This window comes from Arachis hypogaea, chromosome 12 (genome assembly GCF_003086295.3).
Source record: "Arachis hypogaea cultivar Tifrunner chromosome 12, arahy.Tifrunner.gnm2.J5K5, whole genome shotgun sequence".
In the NCBI taxonomy this organism is placed as follows: Eukaryota; Viridiplantae; Streptophyta; class Magnoliopsida; order Fabales; family Fabaceae; genus Arachis; species Arachis hypogaea.
Window position 1 is genome coordinate 19,752,010 of NC_092047.1, and position 13,389 is coordinate 19,765,398.

Sequence of the window (13,389 nt, forward strand, 5' to 3'; positions counted from 1 at the left end):
GTTAGGAGCATAGCCTACCTATGAGAACTTGCCCTAAAACAAAGGGTAAGCCTGAGGTACAACCAAGACGTCGTAAAACAAGATTTTAAGCAAGAAAATTTGGTCTTACAATGCAACGACATCAGCCTCCCCACCCTGAGAAAAGGGAAACTAACTCCCAACTAGAAGGGACTCTACCGAGTCAAGTCCTTATTCAGGAAGGGAGCCTACAAGTTAGAACAAATTAATAGCACCAAACTGCTAAGATCATGGAACGCCACGAAAAGTCTTGTTGGACCCAGAAAGCAGCGCCAGTGTTCTATTTTACTCCACATTTTAGAAAATGAAGTTGAGTGATAACATACTGCAGCCATCCTTTGGAGACCTAGCGGGATTTTCATGTGAATGAGTACTTGTGTCGGGATCAGTATGGTTACAAATCACACTTGGTGAGAGTCCTCTAACCAAAACTCTAGATGTTTAATACCTTGTGGTTAATTATTTCAGTCCTTATAACTTAATACTTGGCCGACCTTTTTTGAATAAGTTTGGTGCAACTGTCTCTACAATTCATCTTTATGTTAAGTTTCATGTGCAGGACAATTTTGTTGCAACAATTCACAGTGACCACCGTGAAGTTCAGCATTGTTATGACATCAGTCTCAAAATGCCTATATCTAACCGAGCTATAGGTGCACAAATAAATACCGTCCACAACTCACTCGAGCTTCCCTCATTAGTCGAGTTAGATCCCGCGCGCCGAGTTTCAAGACCGACTTACCCTAAACAAGGAATTACAAAAAGTTCCTTTAACCAATGATCCAAACAAGTTCACTTTTGTAGGTTCAACCATACATGGTGACGAAAAGGAGAAACTCGTACGATTTCTCCAACAAAATGCAATCTATTTACTTGGACACCCGCAGATATACCAGGCATTGATCTCTCTGCAATATCTCATAAGCTGGCAATAAACCTGTCAATCCGACCTATAGCATAGAAAAAATGCAATCTTGGAATCGAGAAGAAACAAGCGTCATTGGAAGAGACCAAAAAGCTCATTGATGCAAACTTCATTCGAGAACTCAAATTCACAACATGGTTAGCTAATGTTGTCATGGTAAAAAACATAACGGTAAATGGCACATGTGCGTCGACTTCACCAATCTAAACAAAGCATGTCCTAATGATGCATACCCTTTACCATCCATTGATGCTTTAGTTGATAATTTATCTGGCTTTGGCACTTTAAGTTTTATGGACGCATATTCTGGTTATAACCAGATCCTCATGTATCCATCAGACAAAGATAAAACTACTTTCATAACTGAATACGATAATTTTTGCTATAAAGTTATGCCTTTTGGCCTTAAGAATGTAGGGGCTACTTACCAACGACTCATGGACAAAATATTTGCTAAGCAAATTGGGTGGAATATCGAAGTCTATGTTGATGACATGGTCACAAAAACCAAAGCTGCAAATCTCACGTAAACGACCTTGTGGAGATTTTCGCACAAATCAGAAAGTTCAACATGACACTAAACCCTGAGAAATGTGCCTTTGGTGTTCAAGGAGGTAAATTCCTCGGCTTTATGCTAACAAGCCGAGGTATAGAGGCAAACCCTAAAAAATGCCGAGCTGTTCTAGAAATGCAAAGTTCTCAAATAGTTAAGGAGGTCCAACAATTAATAGGGAGACTTGCTGCTTTATCAAGATTCTTACCTTGTCTAGCTTCCAAATCTTTTCACTTTTTTCAATCACTCAAAAAGAAAAATAACTTCAAATGGCACGATGAATGTGAAACTGCTTTTTCAAATTTAAAAACTATTCTTTCAAAACCTCTCACTTTGCAAACACCTGAACTTGGAGAAGAGATTTATATTTATCTATCCATTACGGACTAGGAAATTAGTTTTGTTCTTGTTATAGAAAGGGACAAGATGCAACAACATATTTACTTCATTAGCAAATCGCTGCAAAATGCGAGCTTCGTTACCCAAAGATAGAAAAGCTCGCTCTCGCCTTAGTATTCTCAGCTAGGCGTTTCCGACCTTATTTCTAGAGCCATACCATCAATGTACGAACTGAGCAACTGCTACGACAAGTGCTCACCAAACCAGAACTAGCTGGGCAATTAATAAAGTGGTCTATCGAATTATCCAAGTTTGATATCAGATATCAATCACGATGATCAATCAAATCACATTACCGTGCCGACTTTTTTGCCAAGTTTACTGTTCCCACCTCCAACGATATGCCCGCGGAATGGACACTATACGTCAATGGCACTTCTAACTCCCAAGGGTGAAGAGCCGAAATTCCTCTTAAAGACACCAATGGAACTGTTTTGGACCATTCTCTACGCTTCTCATTTAAGGCCAGCTATAATCAAGCCGAATATGAAGCACTCATTGTCGGCTTAAGATTGGCCATCGAATTAAATATTTCTGCAATAAAGGTACATTGTAACTCTTTACTGGTAATACAACAAGTAAATCAATCTTTTCAGGTAAAAGATCCTCTCTTAAAAAAATATTTAGATGTTGTCAAAACAATCATATCTCACTTCTCAAAATTTGAAATTCATCATATTCCCAGGGAACATAATCACTGAGCTGCTACTCTCTTACAATCTACTTTAATTACACCAAGCATTCATTTCATTAATACCTGCAACATTTCTAATGAAGATGATTGGCGATTGCCTTATATTCATTATCTGAAAACTGGAAATATTTCTGCTAAAATTAATAATTTGAAAAAATCCAGGAGACAAGCTTCTTCTTTACATTATTAAATAATAACTTGTATAGGAGAGGATATACTCATCCTTTATTAAAGTGTCTAAATAGGTCAGAAGCCAACCTTGCCTTAGCCAAGGTCCATGAAGGAATATGTGGCACGCATATTGGAGCTCGGAGCTTATCATCCAAAATTCTCTGGGATGAATTTTTCTGGCCGAGCTTACAGAAAAATTGTCATCAAAAGGTAAAAATCTGTACAAATTGTCAAAAACATGCTCCAATAATACATGTACCAGCGGAGTTATTGCATCACTCCGAAGTAAGTTGGCCATTCTATTAGTGGAGAATCGACATCCTTGGTCCATTTCCTATTGCCCTAGGACAGGTAAAATTTTTAGTTATGGCTATTGACTATTTTTCCAAGTGGTTTCAGGTGCAACCACTGGCTAAAATCATATCACAACAAATAATTTTCTTTGTTTGGAAGCACATTATATGCAAATTTGGTATACCTCATCATATTTTGAGACGCGTTGCGCAGGGTGTCCCTCTTCCATCGCCATCGTTGCAATAACAGGTTAGTGGTAATTCACGGTTTGATAAATAGAGATTGTTGCTGGTTTGTTTTGGGTACATGTCATAGGGTTTGACATTCATACAAAATGATTCTTTTAATTTGTGGATGCTACTTTTAAGTATATTAACGGGATTGATATATGAGTTGAATTTAATTATTTGTATGATATTAGTTTATTATGCTTTGTTTGAGAGCTGTTGTATGCGTTGATAATCATAGTGGATAAGAGAATTCTAAAATATAGTATAAAAAAATAAATTATTAGTTCGTATGTGTTAATCTGTTCGGATTTAAATTGGGTTCAAATGTGGTTAACGTGAAACCTTCATAGTTGAAGGTGCAAGGGTTGTACCTCGTCCAATGATCTTAGCTACTCAGAATGGTCCTCCCTATTGTTCTGATGTTTACTGCCTTTATCTTCTTCTCGGCCAGAAGTAGGTCTTTCTGTCCTTCGAAGTTGTCGGAGTTCTTCTATTTCAATCTAGCCCGCTTCTTTCTCTTGAAACTCGGTCAGCATTTTTGGCTTCGTCACTGCTATAGTCTCTTGAAATTTTTCAAGGCGAAGTCCACTTTTCAGTGCATGCAGGTGGACCTCTAGATTGAGGTTTGGGATCACCATAGCCACTTTAGTGAATCTCGTCATGTAGTCCTTGAGACTCTCATGTTATCCTTGCCGTGTGGTACTAAGATAGTCCAGGTCGTGCACATAGATCTTCGAAGCTGCGAAGTTATTAACAAATAGGTTGGCCAGCTCATCGAAACTTGATATAGAACGTACAGGTAAACCAAAATATCAGATCAAAGCAACACCATCTAAAAAGTGGAAAAAAATACGATAAAGTATTGGATCAAATGCACCGTTCATGAACATCATCGAATAGAATTTTGTGACATGGATGTTGGGGTCGCCGATTCCCTCATAGGGTTTCAGCATTGTCAGCAGAGTGAAGTTTTTGGCGTTTGAAATCTCATTATCTCTTTTGAAAAAGGGTTGGTTTTTTTTTACTGACGACTTTGGAGTGACTAGCATCGCGACCTTGACTTCTGAGATATGGTCATCATCATCATCATCATCATCGCTATTACCAAAATTTTTCTGTTTCTGGTTTAATAACTCGGTCATCCGCTGAACTTCTGCTCTCAGCGACTCATTGATAACCAATAGTTCGGCCTTAGTAGGAGGAGGAGGAGGTGGATTTTTTTACTCTTTCGCCATTGATTATAACCTACAAAAAAGGGCAGAAAATCGAACAAAGAAGATAACAGTAGAGTTAGATTTAAACTCCTGCCCCTTGGTGAAAGCCAAATGTTCCTACACAGTAATTTGAGTCGAGATATAACTCCTTCTAGTACCAAGGTATAACTCCTTCTTCCGTTTATATGGAGTTTTCTGTGCTAAGAGCACAGACGCCGAGCTAAATTTCAGTCGTTGAGAAACACCAAATGGGGTTAGGATCTGTAAAGAGACTTCAATGCTTAAGTAAAAAAAGTATAAGATGGGATACATGTTATTGAGAATGAATAACGTACCTTTTACATGCTTAGAGTTTTGTATTTATAGACTTGTTATGTTATAGGTGATTATTTCGTAGTTCTAGTATTTTAGTAATCACTTCTGCACGTGTTCAAATGGTTCTGTTATAGCTGAGATTCTCTCTAAATGAAATAGGCATATTTTATTTATTTTATTCAAATTTTAATTTATAGGTAAGTTTTAAGCCGAGTTATAGCTAACGGATCAAATCCATTTTATGAACCTAAACGAACAAAATCCAAAAAGATATATTATTTTGATTTTAAAATTGAGCAAGTTTTATATTATATGCAATCTTAAACTCAATTAATGGGAACGAATTAAAGAAAGTTTTAGGTTCTATCATGAAAATGGAGTGTGACCATGGTCCCCTACATATCTTGGGTACGTGACCATCAACTCAGAATTGAAAACAACTTTTTTTTTTAACTCAGAATTGGAAACAACTTTTTTTTTTTTATTTTACCCACACGCCTACAAAATCAATGGGCTACTTACTAAATACTAATAATAATAAATGTAATATGGGGAATTTTTTTATTTAGATTAAATAAATAAAAAATTTACAAAAAATGCATAAAATCCAACATAATTACATAAATGCATAATACATCACATCTCCAATATTAAGGGTATTGTTAAAAAAGAGTAGATTTTGAATAATCAAATATGTCTAAAATATGTAAGTAAAAATAAGATTGAAAGTGAGTCAAACTAGCTCATGAGTCAGTTTGAGTTCGACTCATTAATAGCTCGATAAACTGAACTCGTGAGTTGGTGAGCCAAATTTGAGCTTGGATTTGAGCTCATAAATTAAATGAGCTGAACTTGAGTTTGGATAAGCTCAGCTCATTAACTCGTGAACTGACTCGATTATATATATAATATTAAAAGTATATATTAAATGTATATAGGATATGTGTATTAATAATTTAATATATATATAATAGTAATATATAATTTTACATATATATTAATGTTCTTAATTATTTAAAGTTTTATAGTCATTTTTTATATATAATTTTGATGTAGGATATAAATAAAAAATTTATAATGGATAGATAGATAATATATTAAATTTATTTTTTTAAATATTTTTAATATATAAATTATAATTTATTAATATAAAATTATAGATTATATTTCTATTATTTGAGCCAACTCGTAAGTTTTTATTTAGTCAAACTTAAGTTTACGAAATAGATTCAATTATTAATGAATCGAAATGTAAACTAAATTTAATTTTCGTGAGCTGAATTTGAGTTTGGTCTAATTTAGCTCAGCTTATTTCGAGTGCTAAATAAAATATAAAAGGTACTCAATTACACAGCACTTCAAAATCTACTCATGACTCTAACTCGTGATTTTTAGGTAAGAACGAGAAAACTATATATTTAAACTATAGCTCGTTACCATATCATATTGTATTATATTATTATAAATTATAAATTAAAATGAAAAATGAGAATAATTAGAGGGATATCTCGTATGAATTGAGCATCACCCATCGTGATCCATACCCATTACCCAAACCTCCCATGAATAATAATTATGAATTGAAACTTGAAACTCAACAGCGCTACCACTATTATCCTTCGCTTCTCTAATTTTGATTCCAACCCGCCACTGTTTCTCTCAAGATCCCTCATACTCCGTTGGAAAAGTTTCAAACTTTTGAGCTTTGAAGCTGGGGTTTTCTCGCTCCGCTTGTTGGGTTGTCTTCGAGATATGCGCGGAGCTGGCGGCGACGGCGGCGGTGGTGGTGGTGTCGCTGTCAGAGGTGGCAACATCTACTGGGGAAGGAAAGGGGGCACTGATTTTAGAGGAATCGTTGTGATCTTTGCTTGGGTTTCTGTTCCACACAACTTGCTTCGGGAATTCGTTGATTTGTACTCTTCTTTGGGATGGAATTCCCTTGTTTGTTATGCTCATTATCTTTCTGCGTAAGTTTTTCTTTCTAATTTTTAGATTTGTTTGGGTTAATTTGTATTTCTTTTAGGTCAATTTTTTCTGCATTAGCATGTAGTTGTTTGTTATTTAATAACTGATTTGATTATCAAATGGAGTTAATTGAATAAGAAGATGATGAAATTTGTGGGCTTAGTGTTAGATGAGAGGAATAGGTCGTATACCCAAATTAGTTTGAACTTAAAAAATTAGGCTGTTGCATGGTATATCCTTGTCTTGGAGAGTAAAATTGTCAATTGTCAAATAGAATCTTTGCTTTTTAGGAAGTCAGTTGGTTATTAATTCTAGCTAAAGTGGCAATCTCAATTCTAGCTAAAGTTTTTTGGCTTTAGAATCTTGGCATCACTTTGTTCTAGCCTTCTAGCTAATATTCCGGTTTTTGCATCTCTTCTTTTGTGTGATTCTTTATTTTCCTAATTTCCAGTGTTCAAGCAAACAAGCAACGACCTACTTGTGGGTCTTTTTCTGGCCCGTTTAGTGAACTTTATCATGGGATGGCAGCTTTAGTGAGTTGGAACTTGCATTATCATGTTGGCCAAACCATGTTGAAACAAAATGGAACAGAAAAGTTTGGCTTGTATAAGCGCCTTTCATAGAATTAGGTTTTCACCATGATATTGATGAAAAACATTAAGTTCGTAGATAGTTGATGGGAAGTAGATGTGGACCTGTTTTATCAAGTAGAATTAAAATAGATGAAAATTTACCGGTGATAAACTAGAAAAGTTACTCTTATTGTTGCATCAGATACATGTTACAGAGTTCACACATAAAATCAGGAATATGGGTGGGTTGTAGAGGTGTAATTATTCTTGAGTCATTAAATTTTCTCCATAATTTTAGTTACGTATTATAAGACAGCAATAGTTTTAGCTGCAACTCTTTACAGAGGTTTGTGCTCTGCTTTGTTGCATATGCAAATATTTGAGACCTGCCCACATGTACATGTGTCTATATCTTACATGGTTTGGGAAGTTTTTTTGTACAATGAAGTTCAAATAGTTTGACTTCAGACGCAGAAAAGATATGGAACCCAGCTTCACTTCCAGCTATACAGATGTGATTTAGAATGGAAATGTTGCTGTGAGTCTGTGACTGTAAAAAGAATATGTTGAAAGGAGATTAGAGCATAAAATATTAATAATATCTGGTACTCTACTACATATTAAGTAGGCTTGAGTTGTTAGATGTTGTATGATCCTAAATTACTTCTGGCAAAGCACTTTGAGACATGATAAGTGATAGCCAACTACATTACTGTTGAAAGCATACTATCTCGTATTCGCATTTTGTCTCCGATCACTGCCTTATTTGATCTATACTTATTTGGGTTTATTGGATTGGTGTTTGATACTGACAGAAATGTTTATATTACAAATTTCTTCTCTCATGCAGATTCCATGATGAAAATGCCATGTCACTGGCATTTAGTGTTCTTGAGGAGCTTATTGAGGTCTGTTGGAAATTTGAAAACATGGAAATATCTATATATATCCTTTTAAGAAGCTGTGGTCACTAGGCACCATCCTCTTTATCTGTATATCTTGTCTATGTTCTACATTCTTGGATTATGCTAGAAACAATTTTGCATTTTGCAGGAACTGCGGATTAGGCCATGTCCTGTTGTATTTGCTGCGTTTTCTGCTGGGTCAAAAGCCTGTCTGTACAAGGTATTTCAGGTAAGTTTTATTCATCTGATCTATCTTTGGCATATAGAGAATTAATGTATGTCCTATTAAAATAGAGATTCCCATTGTAACAGTTTTCATATAAATGCAGCTTATTGAAGGAGGATGTGAAGCTCGAATCCACATGGTAATCACCTTTTATTTTATTTTTATTTTAGGCTAACTATGAATTTTGCCTTTGTTCACTCCGTGCTTTCATCTTTGATTGATGAAATCTTTTAATGCAGATTTTTTTTAAACTTACTAATTATTAGTTTATTTTGTGAAGCATAACTATCAGTTGCTTAAGAGATGTGTTTCCGGGCACATCTACGATTCTGGCCCGCTAGATGTTACGAGTGATTTCGGCTTCCGCTTCTCTCTACACCCTTCCATTGCAAAAGTGCCCGGACCATCAAAGCTTGCTACCTGGGTAGCGAAATCTGTTGTTTCTGGTTTAGATGCTCTATATATAACTAGGTTGGAAGTCCTAGCTTCTGAACATTGGCAAGCTTTATATTCTTCTGTGGTAAGTGTTGTTAGAAGCCCTAACTAAGTCGAGCAGCCGGTATCTTTAGATATTTCTATTTTAAAATAAATTGGCTTTAATTATCATTTTTGTTTTTAGAAATTTGGTGCCCCGTTTCTCGTTGTATGTTCTGAGAATGATGACCATGTGCGGTACCAAAGCATCTACGACTTTGCCCAACGGCTGTGCAATCTTGGTGGAGATGTCAACCTTTTAAATTTGAGTGGCTCGTCTCACGTAGGTTTGTCTGAGGCCCAATTTCCCCTATGCCATTTCTAATTTGGACCTGTATAACACAAATGCTGTTACTTGTTTCAGGACACTACAAGCAGCATCCGATCCAATATAGGGCTGCTGTGAGCAATTTATTTGAGAAGGCTGCTTCAATATATTCGCAAAAACTGATCCTCGAACGAGAAAGAACTCATATGGAAGGTGCACAAGATGAGATATCCGAGTTAATCTGCGACCTTCAGAAGGTGGCTATCAATTCAAATAAGAGCCTTAGAAGAGTCGCAGTTGGGCCAAGCGACCATTTCTTTATGCCTAGTGCTGCCGGACATTACAATGATAGGGACTCTGGGACTGTGCAAGACGAACAGAAAGAAAAACCTGTTTTTCTGCCCAGCTCTCCAAGCATCAGTGCTCATAGTGTCCTTGGTCAATTTCTTTTTGACGTTTGCGTTCCGAAGAATGTCGAAGGTTGGGATGTTAAATTTTCCGGAACTCCAAACGGAAGGTTGTGTTCTTCAGCTCCTAGGCATTCACCTTTCAGTGGTATTAAACGCATCCGTCGCTCAAGGTTATGAAGTTGTTTCTTGCGTCCGATTGAGGAAATACTGTTATATAAGCTTGACTGAACCATAACCAATTTTCCTAGACATAATTAGAAGATATTATGGAGTTTCGCTACGACAAATGGATCATGCATTTTAAGGGACAATGGAAATTTAATGGTTGAAATGGCTTTGACTATTAATTCCTGGTTACCCTTAGAAACAGAAGGGTGTGTAACCTTGAAAGAAGAGGTTTTGATGGTTCAAATAGTTTGACTCACAAGGTAATTTCATGGGGGTAATCTCAAACTGTAATGTGGCATTTGTAGTTTGAGTTCAAGTTGGTTCCCTATGATGAAAATATCTGTACATAACTACATATTATTATTATTATTATTATTATTATTATTATTATTATTTATGTAATATATAGTTTTGAGGGAATATAAAGTTATGGTGTAACTTGCATGAGTCTTGGAACTTGCAAATTAACTTGCCTAACAAGGAAAAAACGAAGGTAAGTAAAAGGGATACATATAATTCCCCTTCTGATGTATTGTTTCTATTTGTTAATTTGGCATCCCCTAATCTTACATATGTTAAATATGTGTGGGTTGGGCAGTGATTGTTGAATTGAGATCAATTAATTGTTGAATTGATTCAATTGCTACCCTTAATATTAATCTCTCTTGTAATGATAATTCAAGTTTTCATTTTAATTTTAATGGTTTTCCAGCCTAATAGCTACTCTATTTTATTTGTCACTCATTTATTTTTACTAATCTCTTGATCAATGTATGAATTTAGAAAAATAGAGTATATGGTGTCCATGATTATGATGATTATAATAGTTACAAAATTTTAACAATATTTTAAGGTGGTGTTAAAATTAAAGTTGATTTTTTTTTTATATTTTCGTAATATTTTTTTAAATATTAAAATTATATAAATACAATGCCAAAGGAACATTAGGAAAATGTATAAAAAGTGTTGCAATTTGCGGCTAATTTTTTTGGTAATGGATTCAAGGAGTGTGTTATGCATAGTTATAAAAAATTGGTGTGTTTTTGGTGGAATATAGAGATAATTTTTGTGAGTAAACCATCATTTCTATTCAAGAAAGTTAAATACGCTGACATATCTACTTATAGAAGACGGAAATTATCATTTGTACCCATAAAAATGGTTTTTGCAAGTAAAATTATTCAAATCTTAAAAAATTAAGTAAAATTCTTAAACTACTATTCTCTCCTCCACTACTATCATCGTCTCCTCTCCCCTCTCTCTCTCTCTCTCTCAATGTTCTTAGCAATCTAATCCTAATATCGACCACATCGCCGTTCACTATCACCGCCTCACCTTCCTTCTCAACCGTCACCCTAATCCTTTTGCCGTACACTCTCCTATCGATGTCGGTCGCGACTCAACAACACTAGCATAATCATCTATCGCAAACTCAGCGAGCAGTGTGAGCGATCCGTTTTCATCATCCTCGCCATCTTCCATCACCGTCAAGCTTAACTGTCTGGCCTCGGAATTTAACACCCCAACGGAATTCATAGAGCGCGTGAAGAGGCTTCTGCATTATGCATCTTTGCTTCTACCATTTGACGATTCGGATCGGATTTCAGAGAACTGGATTGGTTTTTTTTTTTGCACACACACTCAAAGGCTGTGACTTTTTTCAAGAGTTGATTGAAAAATGGTGTCTGAGAACGACCCAGTTGAGTCCTTTTTCAATTCCATTCAAGTTGTGAAGGGATCGCTGTCACCTTTAGAAGTGGGTATTCGAAAAGCGGCAAAGGATCTTGAGTACTGCTTCCTGTCAGGGCACAAGAATAAGGGCACAAAAGGTATTTGTTTGATTGTCCAAGTGAAGCAAGGTGGCGAATTTTAGATCTGTGATGTGACGAAGAAGAGAGGGTTGTCAATGAAGATTCTCTTGAAGGCTTTTTTGAGGTATTTTCTCACAGAACTCAGTGAGTGATAATGGGATGTGAATGTGAATGGCGATGAGGTGGATAAGAAGGGAGACGGATCTTCTTCTTGCACCAATTGCTTGAAGTTTGTGGTCTTTGCTGGTTAATGGTTTCCTTCAAGCTCTCCCAACTCCTTTAAACGCTGGTAGGCAGTGACGGATCCAGAAATTTTAGGTCGTGGGGGCAAATATATAGCACATAAAAATAACAAAAAAAATCGTATAAACATATCAAAACATATAAAAATAAATAACATGAGAATATTAAATAATTTTTTATTTATTAATTATCAATATTGATATATTAATAACTAATAACATAGTTATTAATTCAATTTTTTATAAATTAACTACATCAATAATAATAAAAAATTTAAGTAAAAAATTTAAGAATATAAATTTCAATTAAATAAATTCTTAATTTATAATGCTATAGCTAGTAATGTTTTATTTTTATTAAATTGATTTAATGAATATTTTTATTTTATAATTTTAAATAAAAATTAGAGTTTAATTTTGATGTACTGACGATATAAAATATTTTATATGGTTGTTTAATTGCGTATATTCTTTTAGATAATTATTTACACGATTAATGTAAAAAATAATTTTTTTTTATGACATGACATTACATAATTGGATACACGTGTAAATTTATTTTATATTAATAACATATCAAAATTTAATTCTAAAAATTATATATATATTGTTACGATGGGTAACCAGAGATTATTGGGTTGGATTCATTTGGCTGGCCCAATCGTTAGAATGAGGGAGTATCCAAGCGGATTGATGCTCCAAGGCCCTCGTTCGACTTCGATATGAGAGAATGGGGGTGGTACCTGCAAAGACACTCCGATGCCAAAGTCAGCAAAGGGGGCAAAACAGGTCTAGAGAGTATTAGGCTTAGTGATACCTGAGAAGTGTCAGTGTATTTATAGTGGTGAACCCATAACCACCGTTGGTGTAGTTCCGTTATTCATGGGGAATAACCGTCCGTTTATCTTAGGGAGGTTGAGATATGGCTCCAGGAAGTGGGTAGAGAGATTTTAGGGGTAGTTACTCATTTGAATGGGTGTTTATCTGCCAGCTAATCTTCGTCCCGACTTCTTTAGAGCAAGTCGAGGTAGGAACCGACTTCGTGGGGTGAAGGTCGGTATAGAGCGAGGCTTAATCCTTTGGATTGGGCCTTTCGTTTATACCTGGGCCTTATCATTGGGCCAGAGTATGAACAGTGCCCCTACTCGAGCCCAATTTCTTTTAAGATTTGGGTTCGAGTATTCTACTCGGGGTCGTAGCCGACTTGGGAGGGAACCGACGTGATCGTTCGGAACCGACGTGACTTTCGTGACTTTTGGTTTTCACAGTTACGTCTAATCAAACGTCGCGTCCGTTAGGGGTTCGCGTAGGTTTTAATTACCTTGGTAATGGTGCGCCCATTAATGACCACTTTCCGTTTTTACCATTGTACCCCTAACGTGCCTATAAATGCCTTCCCTCTCTTTCGTTGTTTCGTTTCTGCATTTTTCAAATTTTCTTTTCTTCTGTACGTGGGGCATTCTTTGTTTGAAGGCTTGTATATTCCTCTACCTTGTTTCCAGGCAAAGGTTAGCCCTTTTCTCCTCTTCTCTTTT

General features: G+C 35.7%; 1 protein-coding gene across 2 annotated transcripts; it reads left to right on the top strand.

Moving 5' to 3' along the window:
• Positions 1–6,189: 6,189 nt before the first annotated feature.
• On the top strand, positions 6,190–10,518 carry LOC112727075 (uncharacterized). Of its 2 annotated transcripts, none has more exons than XM_025776686.3 (7): positions 6,190–6,780; positions 8,201–8,258; positions 8,404–8,484; positions 8,585–8,620; positions 8,762–9,001; positions 9,101–9,242; positions 9,320–10,518. In XM_025776686.3, exons 1-7 carry the CDS (start codon positions 6,566–6,568, stop codon positions 9,808–9,810), a joined length of 1,263 nt encoding a protein of 420 aa, XP_025632471.1. In that variant the 5' UTR covers positions 6,190–6,565; the 3' UTR covers positions 9,811–10,518. The 2 variants fall into 2 exon arrangements, with proteins under 2 accessions (XP_025632471.1, XP_025632472.1); XM_025776687.3 differs by having other exon boundaries at positions 8,774–9,001.
• Positions 10,519–13,389: the final 2,871 nt, after the last annotated feature.